The sequence below is a fragment of the Talaromyces amestolkiae genome, assembly GCF_001896365.1.
Source record: "Talaromyces amestolkiae strain CIB chromosome Unknown scaffold19.1, whole genome shotgun sequence".
Classification (NCBI taxonomy): domain Eukaryota; kingdom Fungi; phylum Ascomycota; class Eurotiomycetes; order Eurotiales; family Trichocomaceae; genus Talaromyces; species Talaromyces amestolkiae.
The window spans coordinates 570,038-594,569 of record NW_024468055.1 but is presented as its reverse complement, the minus strand read 5'-3'; the positions used below and the strand labels follow the sequence as shown (position 1 = coordinate 594,569).

General features: G+C 46.8%; 9 protein-coding genes across 9 annotated transcripts; 5 read left to right on the top strand and 4 right to left on the bottom strand.

The window, feature by feature from the left end:
- Positions 1-1,660: 1,660 nt before the first annotated feature.
- On the top strand, positions 1,661-2,800 carry BHQ10_008519 (uncharacterized protein; the record flags this gene model as incomplete). Its single annotated transcript, XM_040881333.1, has 1 exon — positions 1,661-2,800. One exon carries the CDS (start codon positions 1,661-1,663, stop codon positions 2,798-2,800), a length of 1,140 nt encoding a protein of 379 aa, XP_040737021.1.
- A 107-nt stretch (positions 2,801-2,907) lies between these two features.
- On the bottom strand, positions 2,908-4,355 carry BHQ10_008518 (uncharacterized protein; the record flags this gene model as incomplete). Its single annotated transcript, XM_040881332.1, has 3 exons — positions 2,908-3,957; positions 4,015-4,155; positions 4,212-4,355. The coding sequence occupies 3 exons, from the start codon at positions 4,353-4,355 to the stop codon at positions 2,908-2,910; spliced, it is 1,335 nt and encodes a 444-aa protein (XP_040737020.1).
- Positions 4,356-4,767: 412 nt separating this feature from the next.
- BHQ10_008517 (uncharacterized protein) lies at positions 4,768-5,245 on the top strand (the record flags this gene model as incomplete). The annotated part of the gene is made up of 3 exons (XM_040881331.1): positions 4,768-4,840; positions 4,905-5,081; positions 5,154-5,245. The coding sequence occupies 3 exons, from the start codon at positions 4,768-4,770 to the stop codon at positions 5,243-5,245; spliced, it is 342 nt and encodes a 113-aa protein (XP_040737019.1).
- A 224-nt stretch (positions 5,246-5,469) lies between these two features.
- On the bottom strand, positions 5,470-6,661 carry BHQ10_008516 (uncharacterized protein; the record flags this gene model as incomplete). Its single annotated transcript, XM_040881330.1, has 2 exons — positions 5,470-6,474; positions 6,524-6,661. 2 exons carry the CDS (start codon positions 6,659-6,661, stop codon positions 5,470-5,472), a joined length of 1,143 nt encoding a protein of 380 aa, XP_040737018.1.
- Positions 6,662-7,391: 730 nt separating this feature from the next.
- BHQ10_008515 (uncharacterized protein) lies at positions 7,392-8,580 on the top strand (the record flags this gene model as incomplete). The annotated part of the gene is made up of 2 exons (XM_040881329.1): positions 7,392-7,630; positions 7,686-8,580. The coding sequence occupies 2 exons, from the start codon at positions 7,392-7,394 to the stop codon at positions 8,578-8,580; spliced, it is 1,134 nt and encodes a 377-aa protein (XP_040737017.1).
- Positions 8,581-9,704: 1,124 nt separating this feature from the next.
- On the bottom strand, positions 9,705-12,442 carry BHQ10_008514 (uncharacterized protein; the record flags this gene model as incomplete). The annotated part of the gene is made up of 3 exons (XM_040881328.1): positions 9,705-11,336; positions 11,388-12,282; positions 12,339-12,442. 3 exons carry the CDS (start codon positions 12,440-12,442, stop codon positions 9,705-9,707), a joined length of 2,631 nt encoding a protein of 876 aa, XP_040737016.1.
- Positions 12,443-13,560: 1,118 nt separating this feature from the next.
- Positions 13,561-14,442, top strand: BHQ10_008513 (uncharacterized protein; the record flags this gene model as incomplete). Its single annotated transcript, XM_040881327.1, has 2 exons — positions 13,561-13,811; positions 13,887-14,442. The coding sequence occupies 2 exons, from the start codon at positions 13,561-13,563 to the stop codon at positions 14,440-14,442; spliced, it is 807 nt and encodes a 268-aa protein (XP_040737015.1).
- A 372-nt stretch (positions 14,443-14,814) lies between these two features.
- BHQ10_008512 (uncharacterized protein) lies at positions 14,815-16,433 on the bottom strand (the record flags this gene model as incomplete). Its single annotated transcript, XM_040881326.1, has 2 exons — positions 14,815-16,002; positions 16,053-16,433. 2 exons carry the CDS (start codon positions 16,431-16,433, stop codon positions 14,815-14,817), a joined length of 1,569 nt encoding a protein of 522 aa, XP_040737014.1.
- Positions 16,434-18,531: 2,098 nt separating this feature from the next.
- BHQ10_008511 (uncharacterized protein) lies at positions 18,532-24,235 on the top strand (the record flags this gene model as incomplete). The annotated part of the gene is made up of 4 exons (XM_040881325.1): positions 18,532-18,566; positions 18,630-19,296; positions 19,358-21,078; positions 21,130-24,235. 4 exons carry the CDS (start codon positions 18,532-18,534, stop codon positions 24,233-24,235), a joined length of 5,529 nt encoding a protein of 1,842 aa, XP_040737013.1.
- Positions 24,236-24,532: the final 297 nt, after the last annotated feature.

Sequence of the window (24,532 nt, the reverse complement as noted above, 5' to 3'; positions counted from 1 at the left end):
GAACTGACGACGACAAATATGTCCGATCCGAAGGGGATAAATCTATAATTGACATAACAGACTTACCGACTCATAATGAGTGAATCGGGTTGCCGCTGCCACTTCTGCCAAAAATGGCAATACGTTAGGGTTTGCCGCTCCGAGCGGCGGCATACTGTACAATTCGAAGTCTTCCTTATACTGCTCTACAGTGTACACAGTGGCTCTTGTAAGATTTTCAAAAATTTATATTACAGATAGGCATATAAATAGCCCCCCTGCATTGTCGAAGCGGAGATCTGACGCGTTCGCCGAGTCGGTGCGGTCCCTGGTCAACGAGTGATCGACTTGATGATCATTGTTGGCATTGCCACTAATTGAAGGGGTTATCATAATCAAATATTGCACACTCTCATTATTTTAAGACTTTTTATCATCTGAGAATGAAGGATCATTGGAATGTTTGTGCTGATTTCTCGAGTTGACAAGCCCATTGCCCGAAAAGGCAACTCTTGCCAAAATAGGTCATCGTTGTCATCTACTAAAGCATTGCCGAGCCTACCAATCACCATAGAAAACTGAAGAATATACAGCTAGACATTCTCTCCCATGGGAATCACCATTCCATTGCCTTCGCAAAAGATAACGTACTTAATAGATCTATCTTATACTCGATTCGGCAAATTATGAACGATCTAGGCACGACAACACCAATTTACGAAGTAATAAGCAGTAAGTTAGTATCAATATCAACAGACACACTTATTTCTACCACATTGATGTGTAAGCTGTACCTAGGTAGACCATGGCATTATCCAATTATGAAGTATGGCAAAGTCAGGATTTATTTCAATCTCTACGACATAATTTATTTTTATTTGGCTTTCGCGAACATTACATAATCTTCCATCGGCTTKTCGAGGTAACCCACCAGTTACTGATGTGGAGAGAAGACGACTGCCCCGAATATACATTCAATTCCAGGATGAGTTGATATAAAGGCAAATTCCAGAACTGGAGTCCATGCTTTCTCTCTTCTCACTTAGGTATTCGGAGAGCCCAATAGAATATTCCACACCATTTATAATCAAGAGTAGACCCAAGTCTCACACCCCCAGATTTAACCCATAGAGGAAGATTTTTCCGGGGATATACACATAACGCCGAATAACGCCGCAACACACTTACCACAGCCCAAGAAGCTTCCCACCTAGGAAGGTAGATAGCTCAGTCTAAAGTTTAGTTTGCATGCCACTAAGTACATACTCCAGTAGATAAGGGGACCATGCAAGTGTCAGCATTTAAACTAGTCTCTCGGCTATGTTCAAGAACTCGCGACTCAATTGATCCACGTCGATGTGGGGCTGGTAGACCTAGGGTAAGTTGACGCTTCGATGATGGAGCATCTCCATATTTTGCATGTGGGAACATGCCCTAAACCTTGGGAGCCTTTAGGATGTTTATCGCCGGGGAGAGGCGCGAGAGACGGGGTTAAGATGGATGCATCCATCGAACTTTGGGGACCTAGACGGTGGTAGTATCATGATGTCACCAGTGGTATAAATACGGCGGCTCCCCTCAAGTGCTCCTCATAGCCAAAGCAATTTCACTTATTTCCCTGTCATCACTTCCGATTACCTATAGAACTTTCTAAAGACACTTAGGTCAAAGATAATACAAAATGGCAGAAAACAACCCCCCTACCGACCTAGGCAAACTGCGCGTCCTCTCGTCCACAGCCTCGATCCATGTCTCCCCCCTCGCTCTCGGCGGCATGTCCATCGGCGACGCCTGGGCCGGGGGTATGGGCTCGATGAACAAAGATCAGTCTTTTAAGTTGCTTGACTTCTTTTTCGAGTCCGGCGGCAACTTCATCGATACATCCAACAACTACCAAAACGAGCAATCCGAGCAATGGATCGGTGAATGGATGACATCCCGCAAAAACCGCGACCAACTCGTCATCGCCACAAAGTACACTACAGGCTACAAGAACTATGCCCTGGGAAATGGCAAAACGCCGAATCATGTAGGCAACAGTCGCCGCTCGTTGCACATGAGTGTGCGCGACAGTCTCGCAAAACTGCAGACTGACTACATCGACATCCTGTATCTGCACTGGTACGACCAACTCACCAGCGTTGAAGAGATCATGGATTCCCTGCATATACTGGTTGAGCAGGGTAAAGTTCTCTATCTTGGTATTTCGGACTCCCCCGCCTGGCTCGTTTCGGCATGTAATTACTACGCGCGCGCGCACGGCAAGACGCCATTCTCAATCTACCAGGGAAGGTGGAATGTGATGCTCCGCGATTTTGAGCGCGAAATCATTCCCATGGCCCGGTACTTCGGCATGGCCTTGGCGCCCTGGGATGTGCTTGGAGGCGGCAAATTCCAGTCCCGCAAGGCGCTTGAAGAGAGAAAAGCTCAGGGTGAGTCCCTGCGAAAACTCTTTGGGTCCAGTGGTGAGCAGAGCGAAAAAGAAATCAAGATCTCAGAGGCGCTTGCGGAGGTTGCTGAGGAGCATGGTACCGACTCTGTGCAGGCTGTTGCGCTTGCATATGTGATGAGTAAAGCGCCGAGAGTATTCCCCATTGTGGGCGGACGGAAGATTGAGCATCTAAAGAGTAATATTGAGGCGCTCAGGATTAGGCTTACGCCGCAGCAGATTGAGAAGTTGGAAAGTGTGGTGGCGTTCGATGTTGGATTCCCTAATGATTTTATTGGGCCTCATCCTAGGGTTACTGGCAAGACGAGTGGGTGGCTGATGAATGATCCTGTGAATTTGACGTTTGGTGCGTCGGAGTATGAGTATGCCTGATCTGTTATTGTTACGTGTGTATATACGGTCTGAGATATGAGAAATAATCTATTGTCATCATTTGAAGTCATGTACTGGATCTATAGACTTAATACGTAATCAGACATCTAGTTCAATGCCTTGATTTCAGCCTCCTTCAACTTGCCCTCGCCAATCAGTCTCTTAGCCTCCTCAACATAAGCAGCCTTGACGGCAGCAGCATCAGTGCCGGCGGTGGTCAACTTGGCAGCCAAAGTAGCCAACTCCTCAGGCGAGATCTTGGCCATGATCGCGTCAACGTCGTTCAAGACATTGTCAACCTGAGCAGCAGAGGCGTCGCCACCTTCAGCAAAGTAGTTGACATCCTTGACACTGTTCCTGAGTACACGCTTGTTCTTCTTGGCGGCGTTCTTGGCGGCCTCCTTGGTCTTCTTGTTGGCTTCACGCTCGGCTTTGGCGGTTTCTTCGGCTTCCTTCTTCTTGCGCTCTTCTTCCTGCTTGGCCTTTTCTTTCTCGTCGGCAATACGTTTAGCTTCAGCCTCCTTCTCGAGACGCTTCTTGTCCTTGCCGGCACGCTTAGCTTGACGGAATTTCTTAATACGCTCGTCACCAGCAAGAGCGTCATCGACAAGCTTGCGCAGACGAGCGGTATCCTCAGTCTTCTTCTTGCGACGCGAGTTGGCATTCTTGCGCTCAACGTGACGTTTCTGGTCGCGATTCTCATTGTCATCGGGGACATCTTCATCCTCGTACTCGAATGATCGCCAGCTGTCAAAGTTGTACCAGAAGTTGTAGAACTCCTCGACCTCTTCTTCGGTGCTGTTCTCGTTGCCGATCACGGGAACGGGTTGCTTGTTGGAGAAACGACCCTCGGCCTTGAAAACACGGTCCCACAGCTTGTAGAAGTTGCCCTTTTCGAGCTGCTTCTTGGTAGGTGGCTCGACGTCGGCGTTCTCATCGCAGGAATCGTATTGACGACGCTTGGTAGGGTCGAGAAGAATTTCAGTAGCCTTTTGAATACACTTGAAGAAGCTGTCGTTTTCGTCGCTCTGGCCGGCGGCGGCCTTCTTATCGGGGTGATGGCGGAGGACCTTCTTGCGGTGGGCGCGCTTGATTTGTTCGGGGGTAGCCTTGTAGCGGTATTTGCTAAGACCGAGGACGGCGTAGTGATCTTGACCCTATTGATAATCAGTATGTGTATACATAGTAAAAGTCGGAGATCGTAAGGTGCTGACCTTCCAGTCCTTGGCATCGCGCTGGAGCATCATGGGATCCTCGGGCTCAGAGATCTCATCATCCTCATCTTCATCGACCTTCTTGACATTCTTCTGAGCCTGGATACGTTCGTCCTCGGAGAAGGTACGGTTGTGGCGTTTCTTCGTGAAGTTAGCATTATAAAAAATATACATCCTTGTCTCAGGGTCAAACGTACTCTTCTAGCATGAGCCAGGAAATGCGGTCCCACAGGCTCGATGTTGCGCTGAACAGCGCTGCTCAAGCTGGACAAGACCTTGTAATCTTTCTCAGCAGACCATCCTGCAGGAAGAGCAGGGAGGGGGGACTGGACAGTAGCCATGGTGATGTGTTGACTGGCTGGTGAACAGTGCTGTTGATTGTTGATGGAGGGGAAAGAAAGGAAGTTTTGGTGTGGCTAGAAAATTATTTTTCCTTCCTTCTAGCCCGATGGGGATGGGCCAATCATGGACCGCGCATTCGGCAGCTCGCCGGCTTCTTCACCATCACCATATGATCTAGGCAATAATCCTAATTGCTTGATCAATTCGTGTTTACTGCAGCAATATAACAAATAAAGAGGGCTTCTTATTGAGATTGTCCTAACGGTCTCATTTAATTTTGCACCCCTCAACCCAACAGGATTCGCCGTCATCTTTACACTCGTCATAATCGACTCGAATACGATTATCGCTTCGTCTTACCTACGATCTCGAAAAGATCTACAAATATACAATAACAAAGCAATACTCAAAATGACAGCGCCCTCAGTATCCGCAATCTCTGCCTACCGCCAACTCCTCCGCGCCACCCGTATAGCCTTTAAAGGTTCGTTCACCACCCATCCCTAGACCCTTCCATTACAACGATATCTAACTGAAACGATATACAGATGATCATAGAATCCTCCTCGCCGCCCGCACCGAAGCACGCAAGCAATTCAATGCCCACAAACGCACCGCCGTCGACACACCCATGCAAATCCAGCACGCGCTCGAGACGGCAAGTATTTTGCGACACAACATTGTCCAGGGCGCGAGGGATGCTGAGAGGGAGGATGGGAAATGGGGTACGTCTCCTTCTTTTCACTCGCCTTAGCCTCACGGTGTAGGGAAGGATGCTGACTGACTAATGACAATAGAATTGAGGATTCACGATGAGATTGAACGAGGGGATAACGATTCCGTCAAAATTGGGGGGAAGAATGTCAAGATTGAAAAGGCTTGTTCGTGATTATTTGTCATTGTATTGGCGTTGGGGATTCAATTGTATATCTACGTCTACTGTCTATTGCCTACCGGCGAAATGAGCCAAACATGAGAACATTTGTATAATATCTTATGTATTTGTACATCTCCATTCGATTTTAACCATCACTATGTAAATATAAACCAGTAAGAAACGCCCGCTCGTAGAGTAATGCATAATGATAAACAGCAAGGAACGCAGAAAAAAAACTACTCGCCAGACAGACTGGCGTATTGTATCTCACTGCTACCCGGTGGCGGCGCAACGGTGAACTTGGGTTTTTCCGTCTGAGCAGCATCGCCAGCGGCAGCAATAGCCCGTTGACCTTGACCAGGTCGACTGGGCGGAAGCAACTGTCGACCCTCCCGAGCATTGCGTTTCCGTTCCTCGTCAGCCATACTATCCAACGGCTTGGGTTTACCCCATCGCACTCGCAATGGACATCCTTTGATGATCGCTTTTCCCTGACATTGTAAGGCTGCGGCTTCGGCGGAAGCTCGAGTCGCATAATTTACAAACGCGCAGTGGGCACGATGCGAACAGATGAGTGAGCGTAGTTGACCGAACTGCTCGAAAAATGTGCGTACTTCATGTTCCGGTAGATCATCCTCTACACCAGTAACGAACAGGGATGTGATTTTGGGGTCGGCGGGTGGCTTGATATCTTCGGCTGATGGGGGAAGCTGCGTTGTAGGCGGGAATGCGCGACCACCCCGGCTACCACCTCGACCACCACCGCGTCCATTGAATGCAGCTCCTCGTCGAGTATCGCTCGTACGAATCGGACCCGGTCCATTACCATACATACTCCGTCTCGGAGCCCCTTCTTCCGTCTGCGCGCTTGTCTCCTCTTCGTCTTCAGGCGCTTCAATACGACGCTGTCGTTTATGATACGGCTCACTATTCGCCAACCGTTTCAACAGTTCACGTGCCTTCTCGTCGGTCTTCTCATATGCCTCGATTGCACCACGACCTTCTTCAATTTCCTTTTCGTGGTTCTGAGCGTAGAATTCTCGATTAATACTGCTTTGAGGACCGGGTGCGACCATTTTCAGGGCTGCGTCGCGGATGACAATGGGCAGGCCGAAGGAGAGATCGAGCATGCAGCACTGGCAACAGTTTTTGAGGCGGGCGCATGTTAGGCAGATATTTGTTCGTTTGGTGCGCGCGGTGCGGTCTGCTTTCCAGCGGAAGATTGTGAATGGGCGGGTGCACTAGAAAATGTTAGAGACTGTCACCAAGATTCGAAAGAGAGATACATACGATCTTGCATTCAGCGCCGTAGTCTTCCTTGAGCATCTGCACATATGGGTTCTCGGGGAGACAGCTCTCGCAGACGGAGGGAAAGTCGGTAGACTCCCAGCCTGACCGGTTAAGGTCTTGTTTGATCTGTGGCGGCATGGTGGGATGGTTGACTGACAGGAAGCTGAAGGGTGATGTTATTTTACGATGAACTCTTTCCGTCAGCGTCAGAAGAATCAGCGGCTGCTTTAGCCACTCGTTGCCACCTGTGGCTAGTGCAGCTTGGCACTGAGGKAAGTTGGATGAGTAAGCAATCACATGCCACTGTCACTTAACTTTTGCTGTACGTCTTACAATTGCTTCGTACACATGATTTTTTGGATTTTACCACTTTTCTTGCCGATCGTCATCGCTAGTAGTCTGCTTCCTCCCATCTCGCAAATATCTTGATTTGTTCCGGATCATGCCATACTGTCGTACTTCTACTCGACTTGTACTCTTCGTGTTGGCAGGCCGGATTCCTTGGATCCCGGTGTGGCGGTGCCTCTAACCAATCAGAATGCAGTTTTTCGCGGAACCCACGGCCTCCGGGCGCCCTCGCAGCTCCAGCCAATCAGCACACATAATTAAGATTGAGACAAATTCTGGAGTCTTGACGACGACTCCTTTTGTCTCCTTAAACACGTCTGTTTATATTCTCGCTGCTCCAAAGATAACAGCCTCGTCTTCAATTCCCTCTTGATAAACAATTGACTGTTGCTGTTCGTTGTCGTCGTCGCATAGATCATCTTTCTTCTTTCGTCTCATCAATTTTTTTCTCACCCCTTTTCGAACTTTTCGAACCTTAACTCGACCACGACTTCACGAACAATTGCAACGATCACAAACAATGGCTCCCGCAAAGTTGGAACAAGAGAATCACCAGCGCGATGCTGACTTCAACAAGGCTATGCACGGCAAGTCGTCGCAAAACACTGGTGGTTGGGCGGCCATGCGAGCCAAAGACACCAAGGCGCAGCAAGTCGCTGTGGACGAATATTTCAAGCACTGGGACAACAAGGGTGCTGCTGAAGAGACGGAGGCTACCCGTGAGGCCCGAAGGGCTGAATATGCTACCTTGACTCGCCAGTAAGTAGTCAATTTGAAGACAAGAAAAATATTCATGGTACTAACAAAGGAACAGTTACTACAACCTCGCAACCGATTTGTACGAATATGGATGGGGCACCTCCTTCCACTTCTGCCGCTTCGCATACGGCGAACCCTTCCGTCAAGCCATTGCCCGTCACGAACACTACCTCGCTCACTCCATGGGCCTCAAGGAAGGCATGAAAGTGCTCGACGTCGGATGTGGTGTCGGTGGACCCGCTCGCGAAATTGTCAAATTCGCCGGCGTTAACGTCGTCGGCTTCAACAATAACGACTACCAAATCCAGCGTGCTACCCGATACGCCGAGCGCGAGGGTCTCTCCGACAAACTCACATTCCAAAAGGGCGACTTTATGCAAATGCCCTTCCCAGACAACAGTTTTGATGCCGTCTACGCTATCGAAGCAACCGTGCACGCCCCCAGCTTAGAGGGTGTCTACAGCGAAATCCGCCGTGTTTTGAAGCCCGGCGGTGTCTTTGGTGTTTATGAGTGGTTGATGACCGACGAATACGACAACGATAACCAAGAACATCGTGAAATTAGACTGGGTATTGAGCTAGGCGACGGTATCTCCAACATGGTCAAAATCTCCGAAGGTCTGGACGCTTTCAAGGCCGCTGGATTTGAGCTGCTGCATAATGAGGATTTGGCAGATCGTCCCGATCCCATTCCCTGGTATTACCCTCTTGCGGGTGAATTTAAGCATATGCAGACTGCGTGGGATTTCCTGACTGTGTTGCGTATGACTCGTATCGGTCGTGGATTCATGCACCGATTCATGGGCGCCATGGAGAAAATCTGGCTCATGCCTCGGGGTACCCAAAAGACAGCCGACAGTCTTGCTATTGCAGCTGACTGTCTGGTTGCCGGTGGTGAGAAGAAGCTTTTCACACCCATGTACCTCATGGTCGGACGTAAACCCGAGTAATTTTTGGGTCGGTTTGCACTTCCTTTCTATAATGTATTTCTCCTATGTTACATCTCCTTTTGTACTTTCCTATGTCATTAATGTTTATGCATGTGTTTATGGCATTTTCCGTTGGTTTTTGTTTCATGTTGATTATCAAAAAAATAATTGCATTAGAGGAGGATAGGGGCGGCAAAAGAGCTGGTTAATATTTTATCTAATACCATTGACTGTGTCACTACTATTATATGTATGTATTGCTGTTGGATCAGCTCTCTGTCTGTCATTGTGTTTTTTTCGTCGCTGTGGTTTGATAGAATGGGTTCGAGTGATATATACCTAACTACATAAATAGTTCACCACACTATTTTAATACTTCCACATGTCCTTTTTGCACTATAATTACCTAGATACCTAGGTAAATATTTGTATTCATACATGCATATCCATGAAGGCAGGTGCCTAGGTAAGGTAGAAACATCTTCGGTCACTGCTACATATAACTTTGATTTTGAACAAAGCCACCGAAGCTCCGATTGGGCAGTCAACTACCATATCGCGTATTCCAAAAATCAACGTAGTAATCCCCCGGCCATGGTTCCTAGAATATGGATCAAGTATCCACTGCCAATCGTCGGTTTGAGTGCACTCCTTGGAACCTTCCAGTCTATTGTTGTCACCTTATGTCATATTGAACGACCACGACGATGCTCGCTTACCCGTACGACCATACGATGTAGTTGGACAGACGGCTTTTTTCGCGTTTGCTTGAGAAGCCGTAGAGTATTATCCGTTGAGGTTGTTCTTTCAGGCGAATAGCGTGTCTGTAGGGCATCATATTGAGTTTTATATATTTTGCGTGAAGATATCGTAATCTTGGGTGCGCAAGAATTGTCTCTGATCCTATAAATGCCTTATGCCTAAGTAATTGTACCTGTTGATATAATTCAGAAAATAAGTATATTTTGTAATCTGATTAAGTAGATAATAGGTAGTAGTGATATGTACACCCATACAAAAAACAGACTGTACCCTAAGAAGGCCTGAAAAGCTTCTCCTAACAAACATGAAAAGGAAGAGAATAAGATCGAAAAGAAAAAGTGGGTGAAAAGAATTGAAACATCTATACCACGGTTGAAAATTGATCAACCAAATTGTCGATATGCCTGAATGACTCCGGACCATCCACCAGGATTGTTGAACTCTCTCGGATTACTCAGCCCATCCAGAATCATAACATCGCTTGATTTCGTACTGATCGAATACCAAGCCAGATTTTGCGGACTGTTGGCCACACGCATCATGTTACTCTGACACACTCCACTGGCGCATGGCGTATTATATAATCCATTCCATGGCCCTTCAAAGAACGTCCATGCCGCCGAACCATATAACATGAGATTCGAGCCACCATCGATATTGGTAGCCAAAGCGGAGCGGCAGTGTTGATCACTCGCGGTGCACCAGCTATAGTCCGGGTCATGGTACTGATTCGATAAAATCCATGGCGCAGGCACAGTCTCAATTGCGCCTTGACCCTGCATATATGGTGTCTCGGTTTGCATCATCCCCGCAAACAGATTTTGAGCGTTGTGTAGGTTGTATTGATATAGCCAGTTGTGCTCGAAGCTTGTGCCCACGAGCCAGGTTGCCTTTGTGGATTCGACGAGTATGCCGCGGCCACCGGAAATGACGATTGCGGATGGTCCGCCGTCCAAGTTGTGGTCTGCTGTCCAGCCCCAGTGGTTCTCGATGTAAGCAGATGATGTCTCTGAGAGATGAACATGCATGTATGCAGCCATGCAGTAGCGGGAATCTTGATTGATGCAGCTTGTTGAGACGGTGGTATCTGCTGTTCCGCCTACAGTTGTCAATGTATTCCATAACCCGACGTCTCCTGGGCTGGAACCGGCCATATTGATTTCAAGTATTTTGGCGCCAGGAAGAACCTCGGCGACAGTAAAGCGCATGTTTTGAATTTCGGCGATGCCGACGTCGCCTGGCCAGCCGATTTTGACGACTGCGCGTGGGTTGTAGGGATCTGTGAATGCGCCGCCTGCTCCGGACAGAACTGCCCATCCTTCGCCAATAATCCTGCTTCCGGGGGGAATAAAAAGCGTGTCACGGAGAAGGTAGACCCCATACGGGAAATAGGTAACTCGGCATTTAGCCGCATTTTCGCGCAGAATAGTATTTAGACTCGCCGCGTCGTCTGTCACGCCGTCTCCTCTAACAATCACGCCTGCCACTTTCTTCACATTCACAATTCGTTCAGCGGGATAATTGGCGTAATCTGGCTGTTTGCGGATAAAGTAACGACCACTGCTATCCAAGAGCGCGCTTGGTCGCGATGTGTGCGTCGTCTGACCGGCTACAAAGGAGCCTGGGATATCATTCCCATAGATCCAAGTATCGACATGGCTTTGAGCATTGAGCACCGTTCTGCCATCCGACGTGACGGCGAGAGGGTACTGTCCTTCACTACTGTAATTATCGATAACGATCTGACTATTGCGTTTGTCAGGGTCGTTGGACGAATCGTGGAATTTGATAAGTGTCCCGGTATTGGTTGACGTGGAGTCTAGAACTACCATCGACCCGAGAGAATTTTTGGTCATGTCGATGCCCAACCCGCAATTCAGAAAGCTGGCTGCTTGGAGGACAACCGTGAAACCTCCTGTAGCTGCGAAGCCAGTCCGGCATCCATTGAACTGGATGTTTTTGAAGTTGACTTGCTGGTTGGAATCTTGGATACCGATACCACCGCCATTGATAGTCTAAAGATGTCAGAGCTGACAAATTCATGGAAGGCAAAGGGGGTAACTTACTACATCGGTAACCGCAATAGTCGATCCACCGTTCAAGTGAATACCAATATGTCCACTCGACCCCTGCGGCATGTTGATATCAACATTACTCAACGAGCAGCCTTGCGCAATGCCCCATTGCAAAGCAGTAAACGTATAGGATCCATCAATTGCCGTTGTATCGAGAATAACATTGCGCATGGCAACCATAAAGACAGTCTCAGGATGTCCACTAGCCGGATCTTGTCCATTCACAAGACTCGTTCCGACAAAATCAGGACTCGCCTTGATTATTGGCCGGTTCAATGGATCTCCGACGATGATTGTCCCCAGACGGAGAGTAAGAGTACTACCAAGGGTGTATACACCACCTGGCAAGAATACTTCGGCAGGCATATTCGTGCTGCCTTTGCCTTCTCGAGAGCCCCCAATACCGTCAGTGTTGATTGCATTCTGGAGCACGTCTGTTTGGTTTCCGCTGCCGTCGTTTTTGGCTCCATATTCTATAACGTCGCGGTATACTGGGTATTGAGGGTTACCCTGTACATAAGGCGCGTATCCGCGTGCCTCGCCAGTATGGTCCTGTGCCTGCAGCCAATACCGCGTTGGTTGCTGATTTGATTGAGATCCAAGGCAGTAATTCACTTCCGAAGCACTGCTACTGCTAGATGTACCGGTAGACGAGCCGACAGCCGCGCTTGTACTGGCAGCAAGGGTACTACTAGCCGCTGTTCCTTGACTGATTGATCCCGTAGGACTAGTCGATGCTACCCATGCCGGTGCAGTGCTACTACTGCTGCTACTGGATGTAGCTGGCGGAGGCGCAGGAGCAGGTGCGGCTTCTGTATACGGCGCTGCTGGCGGGKTCGATTGTGTAAAGAAAAAAGGCAATAAGGCTGCCCCAAGTGCTGACACGCTAATTTTCGTTTTGCTGTTAGCTACTAAACTGAAGACTAAAGACGGCACACTTACGGTCTTGGAGGCAAATCAAGCAAACCATTATCAGGCGCGAACAGGTCCGTCGGCTCTGGCAGCAATGGGAGAATTCCCGCTGCTGCTGTGAAGGCAAATGCCATCCACACAAGCTCTGTATGCATCGTTCGATGATGAGACGCCGTCCCAAACTATCTCAGAACAATCAAATCACAATCAACGTAGTAACGAAAGAAACATCAATACCAAACATAGAATCATGAAAGAAAGAGAGAAACTAGTGAAAACTCAATTTTGGTCGCGTCAAAGCAATGAAAGGGCGAGAACCGGCCGTCCATTTTGGGTAGGACCATTTGACATGCCACAACAATCTCGCTCTGGTATGTTTGGAGTTCTCGGCGCGAGGAGGTTTTGCCTGTTGTGGTTGTTGAGGTCTAGGATCATCCCGCATTCCAGGTACCGCTCATTGAAGCCACAAAGTATGCTTTTGAGGATGTAGTACTGCACAATGTATCTGCCGTCATGATTGTATGAGTCTGGATCTAAGGGATGAAGACCAAAGACCAAACTAGGCTAGTGTGTTATTGCTTGATGACAGGATTTGCTTACGATTCAAACCTCATCTACGATAGATAGTAACAGCTGGATGTTAAATGAGTCATGTTATTGCAATTAATTCATGAAAATGAATTCCAGAGTGAAATTTGTAAGTCTTTGTTGGGCCTAGGCCTGCTTTAAGGCTAGGTAGGAGCCCCCTGAAAGCTCCTTAAATTCATATCCCGTGTAACCAAGGTCACATTGCTCAATCTAGCTCATCAAGAATCGATCTTGGGGTCATAATCTAGCGGCAATTGTATAGTCGTTTAAATCAATTTATCAACTGGTAAGTCCCAGTAGCAGCATTTCAAAGGCCAACTCTCCAATCGGGAGGGGTTTCGGGATTAGCCCTAATGGACGAAGGTAGTGGTCCACTATCAGCAAGGCAGCCGCCGCTATCCAAGACACACCAAGGGGTGAATCTAGGATTTACCAAGCCCTGATAACGATCGCCCTTGAAAAATTGCAGATATAACTTCCATGGTGACCACGTTCATTCTGCACGGCGTCGATCTCGTGCCCAACAGAGGCCTTTATTTCTTCAGCCACCTTTGATTCAGGATGCATCTATCTCCTAACACTATTTTAATTCTAAACCACCACATTCTTTACATATACACATTGTATGCTTTGGGAGTCACTCTTTAATTTTCGCTATTTCAAAATGCATTTCTCAACGGCTCTGTTCTGCTCTCTGCTTGCATTGACATCTGCATCCCCTCTCTCCGGGCGGCACCTGGGCGAACATAGACACAAGACCAAATACGGCAAAAGAACCCTTGGGTCGATTGTCTCTTCTGCTGCCGCAGTAGTAACTGTCGACGATAATGACGGCATCGTCAACGGTGTAGATCAGTACACTCAATATGCCGGTGATGGTTCAGTGGCTGCCGGATGGCCATCTTCATCTCAATGGTAAGACCTATCAAACATCGAAGATGATCAATTTACCCCCGAAGAAGGGTGTGACTCACACTAATAATTGAATAGGGTATCATTTCAAAATATGTGGGAAACTAACAAACCCTCAATCGCAAGCTCCTGCGCCCAATTCAACCAACCAAACCCCACAGATGAAGAAATCGCAAATCTCCACGAAGCTATCCAACAAGTCGCCGGCCAAACATTCGTCGACCACCGCTTCATTCTTGCCATTATAATGCAAGAGTCAAAAGGCTGTCTTCGCGTCCCCACCACAAACTGGGGTGTGAACAATCCAGGCTTAATGCAAGATCATGGTGGTACCGGGACTTGTTATGGAGTCAACCCTTGTCCGAAAGAAAGTATTTTGCAGATGGTGCAAGACGGGACTGCGGGTACTGAGGGAGGGGATGGGTTGGCTACATTGTTGGATAAGCATATTCCGCTTGTTGGAGGGGGTGGTGATGTGGCTCAGGGTTATTATAAGGCTGCTAGGGCTTATAATTCGGGTTCGGTGGCGGCGTCTGGGAATTTGCAAGAGGGTGGTGCGACGCCTTGTTATGCGTCTGATGTTGCCAATCGTCTAACGGGTTGGGTCAGTGCCGAGCATGCTTGCACTTTCTGATCTTCTGATATTGATTCAACTTCCCTTCCTTGTCTAGATGTGTGTGTACACTTGAGCTGGACTCCGAGTGTTGACCTTATTAAACAAAGTACACCATAAATTTAACTCCAGTAATCATTGTCTCCGATCATAACGGCGATTTATAGTTTCAGCATAGTTCAAAGGATGTATGTCTAGTATCCATGACCTGTATAATGTGCTCCTATTCCAAAAAAAAACCATCTGCTTATTCCAACGAGAAGTTGAATTGAATACTAGGAACCTCCGAACTATTCGCCGGCATGACGAATGTTAAATTCCAGAATTCAAAATCACTAAAAGCAACTAGTGTTAGAAAGCCCTATTTGATTTTTGTATAGATGAAATTTACACTTACTGCACAATTGGACATGTTCCTCCCAATATTCCACAAAACGAGACCACAGGCTCTGGGTTGACGGTTCCACCGACTTCAATTTTTAGTCCATCGATAGCATCCAACGTATAAATGTCACGTTTGGCGCCCAACGGGTTCGATGACAGAGCAAAAGTAAAAACGCTCGTCTCATTGCCTTGAGGGTAGGTCAGGTTGAGGGCATATGGGGAAACATCTGCTTGCATAGCCTTCTCGGTCGAGTACCAGGTGAAATATCCCACCGAGCCATCTGACCGAAGCCATTGAACGACAGCTGGATTGAAGGCCGTTGTATCCTCCCGCGAACCTCCAAGTGCACTTTGATTGAACGATTCAGTGCCGATAGTGAGGTTCGCGGATACCCAGGTAGTGACATTGCGCGGCTCGTAGTCTACAGGGGGTGCATAGGTCTGGCCATGGTATGTATGCTCACCTACAAAGTGGGAAGTCCGGAAACGTTTTAGTACAGATTTTGGAATTAGCTTTTTCTGAAAATCCGCAAGTACCGCCAGAAGCGGTCCAATCTCAAGATCATCAGCGTGCGTCATGGTTCCGATAGGGTTCGGGTTGTGGTAAACATTGTCCTTGCCGATAAAGGACCAGATCCATAACGACATTATAGCCACATAATTGTTCATATCATAGCCATAGGTCCGATCCCATGGGCCTGCGAAATTTCTCATCATGGGGTTCCAGAGTAAGGACTCGACTTCCCAAATATCTCGAATGATTTGTTCGCTATGCTGAGCAATCACTGGGACGTTTGTTATATTGGTCATATACTTTGCTGCAATTGTCAATGCACAAAGCGAGACGCCAACGTAGGTTGGACTGTTGTACTCAGAGATGGTGTTGTTGACATTATAAAGATCCAAGAATTCTTCGGCCCATTTATCTCCCCAGTAAGTCATGTTGGAGTCATTCATCTTCAATCCGGTCCAGGAACTAGCGACAGTTCGCATGAGCCAAGGGTTGCTATAAGCGGGATACAGGTTGTCATCATCAACACCACCGACACGATAAGTATCGCCAACGGTGCTGTTGTAAATACTCTCAAGGATCAAGTCTTGGACATGAGAAGGAAGCAAGTCTCTGTATTCTTCGTAGACGATGATAAGCGTTGTGCTGATGAAGCTTCGCCAGTTCGGATCCCAGGAGTTATAAATCTATAATGCCCATGAGTTTTTTCTTCACGTAGAAAGGAAGGCTGGCATACCACAGGGTCGTAGGCAGGTTCTCCCACAGTCGGCTGCTCGGGGTATACCGTATAATCTCCGTACCACTGCTTTGAAGTATCCTTTTCTTGATCGGCAATGACAAGTTCGAGTATTTTTGCCGCCTCTGCAGCATCATCGCCATGATTACGTTGGAGTAACCCAATCGTGCGCCATACGGTTGAGCGAGTCTCATGAACTCCAGCAGCCAAGGGATAGTAGAAGAATCGTAGATAGTGAGCGTTGGGGTCATAGATCATATCTTGGAAGAACATAGACTCATCAAAGAGATCTTGTGCATGCTTTGACAGTTGGATGCTATGCGCACTGCTGGCTGCTCCTAGCAGCCCGAGACCTAATAGCCAATTGAAGTTGGGCAACATGTTGCTTGCGAGTGAAGTCTATGGCTTGAAATGGATGCATGCAATCTTAGAATGACACTGACAACTTATAGAAAGAAATAGTCCTATAGCCCCATCAACGATGGAACCATCATGGTCGCTATGAAGTAGCTGTCTGAAGACACAGCAAACCCTATTTCTCGATCTACCTCTACTATAGGAAGAGATCAACATTCGGTCAACTGTCCGGAGTGATAAGAATTATGGATCAGTGGTTTAGAATCCGGTGAAGTACGGTACACCTAGCCTGAAGATCTTTGGAGCTCGGTGATATACGGCAAAGTATGGCCCAGCCCGGTCCAATATGGACATCAGGCGATAAGGGCTACTCAAATCACGTGTGTTATGATCGAACATCAGAAGTCATTATGAATAGTGTAATAGAAATATCTGGACAATCATTACTACGAACCACCAAATACGGTGATTCTGGTGCTAAGCGCATTTATTAGACTAGCGGCGTTTGATGGGAGTCTTTTACTAATGTTTCCGACCTACTAACTAAGTTACACGTTATGAATTTTATTATTAACATGTTCCTTAATACAGTACCCCAGGAACATAATTTGAATTATTGTGCAATTTTCATCTTATCGTCAGGTCTGAAGTCATCGAAAATGTTTGGTAATCGTGGACATCGTAAAAGGACATCTCCGGCGTTGTCAAGTCACGGGCAAACACTGGAAACCCTGATCATGGAACCAACTCTTTTTCTGCATTGAGAGAACAATGGAAATCAATCAAAATTTTATTCTTACCCGTTGGTTGAGTATTCAAGTCTTTAAGTCTAATCAACCATGCTTTTTTGACCCTGGGAAGTTCGTCTTACGATTCAGCGATATAGAGGTCAAGGCAAGAAACGCTAGTTTATCAGACCCTGAGGCTGTTCCCTTGTCTCCAGGCTATCATTCTCGATCTTCATTATGGGTCTGGAGATTTGGGGATGAGCAGGTCGTCGGGGCTAAATGGCTCGAATGCCAGCTTATTTTACTTTATCAACACTCCAGGACGCTTTTGTAAATGCTACCACGGATGAAAATCTAGCGATTCGGATCTGAAAAATGATAGACTAATAGAATCAAAAGAACAAGGACAATTCTCACAGTCTTCGCCATCTGCGACTCATGCCGATTGGATGGAACCCTTTGGATGACATTCATGAACGGCACATGTTATTCCAGCTGTCTCGCTCTTTTCTCATTACCCGTCTTGAACCAGGGAATCAAATCCAGAAATGGTAAGATTGGTCGAGAGGAGAGAGTGCTTTAAATAAAAAGAGAGTCTATTGTGTATCCCAGCTAGGATTACCGTCTTCCGTAACGTCTGCAGCGACCTAGACAGTCTCTGGGGAAACTGTTCGAATTTGAGATGGAATATTGGACATCGCATTGGACAAGTTTCTTATTGACCCTGATCTTAGTATTGAGTCTAAGTGCAATTGCACGTCGTACCATACTATCCTTGCCGAGAATTGGTGACCTGTATGATTTATGATAGAAAGCTTCCACATACCGGAAACTTTGTTCTGCACTTTACAGTACTCCTATTAGGTTTTCAACTTTGAATTGATATGTATTCCAGTTAGATTATTCACTTTATTGAGCTGGTCACCTGCCTTGATMCCGCCCGCCACATCTCACGAAAAGATTCCTCCCTCCTAGCAGTAGCAAAACTTCAATTAGCTAAATCAGCATCGTCTCTTCTATCTTGCTGTTTAATGACAAGCAGCTATACTGTGTTTCCTGGATAATGTTTTGGCCTAGAAGTAGAAGCTTTTAGAGTAGACGCCTCTTTGTCTATTAAATACTGTTTGTTTGCGCGATATATGCACGCCGTATGCCTGTTGGACGGAAATCTCCGTCTTCATGTAAACGCCCGTCAGCCCCTCATGTCAGCCTTGTTGACCTTTCCTTTCCTTCTCTTTACCCAACGCAACTTTTTTCTCATTATTCATCATCTCCATTTCTTTCTTACATCTCTCCAAGGTATTGTAAAGCCAGCGGAAAATTCTGTCGATAGCGCGACTTGGACGAAGGTCTTGATCCGGCGGTATCCCCCCTAAGACCTAGGAGAATACACCATGTCTCTGACCGAGCCTTCCAAATTGCTGAACTGGTAAGCTACATTGTCTCTTTACATCCATTTATTTGGAAACCTTTCTTTTTGACCGGCCAACAGGTACAAGAGACTCTGGTCTCGTACAGTAGACCTTGTTGGCGACTTTATGGGGAGCGAGCTGTTCATAATTGATGGAGACTCACTTCTGCTAAAGTGTTTCTCTGACAAAAACCTAGATTTATCCCCGAGTTTCCAATTACTACACTCAACCTACATTGTTGAAAAGCTCTTACAGAAGTTCAAGCAGCGCAAGTGTGTTTTTGAAGTTGTGTTCTTTGACAGCAATGCACAATTTTGTATCCCTGCGAAGAATAATGACGACAATAACGATCGATACCTTCTTGCTCGTGAGGCAATTATCCAACACCTCAATGCAGTCTCTCAAGAAAAAAAACATGGCTTCGATGTTCACCTATTTGAGTCCTACTATTCTGAGGCCTTTGAAGAGCATTTGCTGAGTTCAGGAGCGTATGTTTTCATGTGCCACGAAGGCACCATGGATGAGATAGACAATATCAACGACACAAGCGGTGACGACGACCATAGTTCGGACGACGAATATCAGGAAGACGACGACGATTATGATGATACCGCCGACAACGAGCTTGAAAATACGAAGCTTTGTGTTTCGAACTCGGTGATAGGTCTGAGACTCATGATTCATTGGTTTATCACGCATGGATGCAACATTGTTCTTATCAACAACCTTGAGTTTCGGGATACCAAAGTATGTTTTCGATTTGCATGAAAATGTTGATGAGATGAAAACAGGTGCTGACTGTCAGCAGATTATGGCCATGGTCATGCAGGGCGCGGCCGAAGCGAAAGACGCCTCCATATCTGAACACGACGTCCTGCGAGCAGAGATTTCCGATGCCACCAAATCCACGTATACAAATGATCTTAGCGTGATGATAAAAAATGAAATTCTTGATATGGCAATCCATGAAGAGCCAGGTCTGACGCAAAGTCAATGCCTATTGGTTGTGTCGCTAGCAGTCATGTGGAAGGCCCGCCCGAATAGCTTCATATACACAATCAAATTTACTACTGCTATCTTACATCTCGTCATCTTACAACATATCAAGCTCGAAGATCGAGTGATTCCAGCTCCTGAAATTGTCGATACTGCATTCTTTGATGCCTTTCTGAAAACTTCCAAGGATATACTTACCTCACCATCTTGGAAAGAGGTGATGAAACGACACACATTGCATTGTGATCTCTCAGACTTTGCTGATGGGAGGTTATTCTTCCAAATTCAGGCAACGCTAGAAAGTGTCGGCGTCAATCGCTTTATATCATCGACAACACTGACGCCGTTCAACAAGCTTGCGTCTCTTGTCGACCACCTCTGCGGCACGAAACTTGTCATCGCAGATGTCAACAATGTCACCGGTGCCATACCATCTACTAATCAGACAAGCGACGTCGAACTAGCAAAGGAGCAAAATCTACAGGTTGAATTTGAGTCTCCAAAGTTTGTAAAGGTTCTTCCATTTCAGAATGCCGTCTTTGATAAACATCTCGAACCTGTTCATCTCGAAATTGAACCATCTGTGGATGATGAAGTGTCGGCTGCCAAGGAATTTATAGATCTAAACCATTGGCACAGTTCAAAACCACTCGATCAGAAAAAGGCAGTTCTGACACCCCGGAAATGGTGGCAGCAAAAGGGGGATCAGCTCTATATGGCCGAGATGCGCCACTATGCGGAGAGTCTACTGGGTTCAGCCGGTATGTCTCAGACTGAGACCATTGTTGTTGAGCGCTTCAATATCTCACACAAAAAGCCCCCCATAGCGAAGGAAAAACAACCTTCGAAGGGTAATAACAAACAGAGGGGTCCTGCAAAAGGACCAACGGTGAGAGAGCAAGCGGCTGCAGCTGTCCAGAAGGCGGTGGTCGATAGAGAGCAGAAGAAGAGGAATCAATGTACGATTATCCTTCAAGAATTTTCGAAGATCGAAGATACGTTGGTCCGATTTTTGAGAGTTGAAAGTTACCTGTCGAGATTATCCAAGGACGATCGCCGCGTTATGGAGCCCGAAATCCTCACCTATCTTCTTGACATATTGGTCCAGGCAGTCTGTAATGAGAACGATAGTGGGCAAAGAACACTTCTTGCCACACATATCTGGAGTGTCTTGACTCGTCTGATGAAAGTCAGGCAAGGAATTAGTACTGACATCTGGAAATATGTCGGCAAAGTTTGTCAGCGTCTTGAGTTGCCATGGGTCCACTTCGAAACCCAGATCGAGCAGTCTCTATCATTCAAGCTGTCGAATGCAATATCTAGCGCGCCCAGAATCATGGCTGGAACAGATCCAGTGGAGTTCCAGCTTCTTTATGGTGGTCCTTTCATGGATCGTAGTATCGATTCGGCGCCAGACTCAAGGACTCCCGATTTCAATCCTGATAGTTGGCAGCGAGATGTGTTGAACCAGATTGATCAAAAGAAGAGTGCTTTTATCGTTGCCCCGACTAGTGCAGGAAAAACATTCATTTCGTAAGTTCCGTTATGTGTGGATTAATGTATACTCCTATTGATTGATTATAGGTTCTATGCTATGAAGCAGATTCTCAAAGAGGACGATGATGGGGTTCTTGTTTACGTCGCACCTACCAAGGCGCTTGTCAACCAGATTGCGGCCGAAGTGATGGCTCGGTTCTCCAAGTCTTATCCAGAGAAATCCACTACAAAATCGGTTTGGGCCATTCATACGAGGGATCATCGAATTAATCACCCCATGACTTGCCAAATTCTCATTACAGTTCCACATATCCTACAAATTATGCTGTTGGCTCCATCCAATGCTAAAACGTGGACGCCTCGACTGAGACGCATCATCTTTGACGAAATACATTGCATCGGTCAAGCCGACGACGGCATTGTATGGGAACAGTTGCTTCTTCTGTCTCCCTGCCCAATAATTGCACTTTCAGCAACCGTCGGTAACCCCGACGAGTTTAACAGCTGGCTCCAACGCGCTCAGGGGACAAATGGGCACGACTTGAAAATGATACAGCATCATCATCGATATTCTGATTTGAGGAAGTACGTGTACCATGCTCCAACCACGTTCACATTCGAAGGATTCCCTAAGCCCCGTGGATTGAGTAAGCTCGGCCTTGATGATGCTGAGTGGATGGAGCTCATGCATCCTGTTCTCAGTCTGACTGATCGTTCAAGACGTATACCAGATGACTTCAGCCTTGAACCACGAGATTGTCTGACCCTGTGGCAGGCAATGAACGACTTCCAGACGTCGAGCTATCCAGTTGATTCTTCTCTCAACCCATTTCACCGATTCGCTGGCACCATCATCCAAAAGAAGCATATAATTGAGTGGCAAAAGCATTTGAAAGATTTACTTGGAGCATGGATGAAAGACAGGAAATCACCCTTTGAAGAACTCTTGCATCGCCTTAGCTGGCCTAATACAACAACCTCTGCAACGGCGACAAAAGATACAGCAGGATCAGAAAAGTCAAAAGGTTCATCGGCATCAAAGAACTCTACCGTGATGTCCTCTACTCTTCCACTTATTTCCTCTCTTCATGCCCAAGGAGCCCTTCCGGCATTATTCTTCAACTATGATCGAAGTATGTGTGAAGATATATGCCACCAACTATTAACAGAATTGCAGGAGGCAGAGAAAAAATGGAAAGCCACAAGTTCCAAGTGGAAATCTGATATGGACAATTGGAACAAATGGCGGAAGCAAGATGTCAAAAAGATCCCAAAGACTGCAAAAGTTGCTAAAGGGAAAAAAGGCGGCGATGATGAGCCAATATCCCGCGCAGATCAGATGAGGGAGTCAGCATCCGTTGAAACAAGCCAGTGGGCACTCTTTGACCCGGAAAAACCGGTAGAAATGTTTAGTCTAGCAGATTTCAAGAAGCTTCCACCGTCTGAATTTGCAGTGTATGTCAAGCAGCTGAGAAGGCGTGAGATGCCTGAATGGCTCATTGATGCACTTGAGAGAGGAATTGGCGTTCACCACGCAGGTATGAATCGAAAGTATCGCCAGATTTGCGAGATACTGTTTCGAAAGGGGTTTCTACGTGTTGTCATTGCAACCGGCACCTTGGCTTTGGGTATCAATATGCCATGCAAGACGGTCGTCTTTTCGGGAGACTCTGTATTCCTGACAGCCTTAAACTTTCGACAAGCAGCCGGCCGAGCAGGTCGTCGCGGATTTGATATTTTAGGAAATATTGTTTTTCAACACATTCCCACCGCCAAGATTCAACGACTCATCAGCTCTCGGCTTCCAGACTTGAATGGACATTTTCCTATTACGACCAGTTTGGTTCTTCGATTGTTCATTCTTCTGCATGGATCAGGCCACAGCACCTCTGCAATCAGGTCTATCAATTCGATATTGTCACAACCCCGTATTTGTCTTGGTGGACCAGAGATGAAGCAAACAGTATTACACTACCTCCGCTTCTCCATCGAATACCTGAGACGAAACCATCTCCTCGATGAGACTGGCGCTCCATTGAATTTTGCAGGCTGTATTTCGCATCTTTACTACACGGAAAGCTCAAGCTTTGCTTTTCATGCTCTGCTAATATCAGGGTACTTTGACAAGCTTTGCAAAGACTTTGGGAAGAAACAAGGGACACAACCAAAGATACTACGTACTCTGATGCTTGTTATGTGTCATCTTTTTGGCCGTGTTCAACTACGCAAATCAGTAATAGAGTCTTACCGCAGCGCGGAGAAACGGGCATCTTCTGTCGTAATCCTTCCGCCGTTACCAAAAGATGCACGTAGAATACTATATGCCCATAATACTCAAGTACTTGACATCTATACTGGGTATGTTTCCACATTTATTGACCAGCATGTCGAAGGCCATGATCGGTCCCTTCCATTCAGCGGCGTTAAGTGCGGAGGCGACGCATCGACTATCGAGCTTGGCTTATCTCAATTGCACCATCATGCTGCTCCAAAAATCACGTCTCCATTCTATGCACTTTCCGGCCAACATGACAGTTGGGACACCGTCTCTGACCTTTGCGAGTCGATCCGCAGCGATGTGTGGCTCGAGGCTTCAGTTGTGCCGTACGTACCTGTGGCTTCAGAAAGTCATCCGCTGAATGCATACCTACTCGACTTCTTCAAACATGGTAATATCAAGCAGTTGGAAAAGGCAAATCGGATTCGTCGCAGTGACATCTGGTTTCTTCTCAATGATTTCTCCATGGTTCTAGCAACCATAACCACGACTCTTGAGAACTTTCTCAACCCTCACGGCAATGATGTTGATATGGATATGCTCAATGTCAGCGGTCGCGGCGACGCAAGAGAATCTGAGACAGATGCAGTGTTCGTCGACGAGGAAGTTGCCGAAATGGGAGCAGAAGCGAATCAGCCAGATCGTCAAGAAAGAGTAGTACCAATTGTTAGTGCTAAAGGCGCCGTTCCTCGTCGTGCTGGCAAAGGCAAGGTTGCAGATAGTTGGGATGATGAGTTGATCGAAATGGTCAAAGAAGCCAATTCGAAGGAAAGAAATCCCGATCACGGCCTGAACGGACTTAAGGCAAGAAAGGATACTGACCAGTCTCGGAGAACTTCCTTGTTATCGGTATACAGGGCGTTCAACGAACTCAAGAATGAGTTTGATCACAAGTTCAAGGCGATGTGGGCGTAATATGATGCTGTTGGTCAGGCTTGATGTCAAACACTCCGTTTGCTTCCTTGATCTCACTTTCTTGTATGTAGTCACTGTCGCGAATCTCCAGGATCGAGTGTTAAACTCGTGTACATTCGCGGGTATGCAATTCCAATAAGTAGCTGTTTACGCAATCAGGAGGCCCATTTAACATGATACCGTTGTTGGTATTTGATATTTTCACCCCGCCAAGTTTGCAGTAGATTAAAAGGACCAGAAATCAGATGAGTATGAGTGGGAAGATTTCAAACTATCATAGCACAGGTGATATTGCTT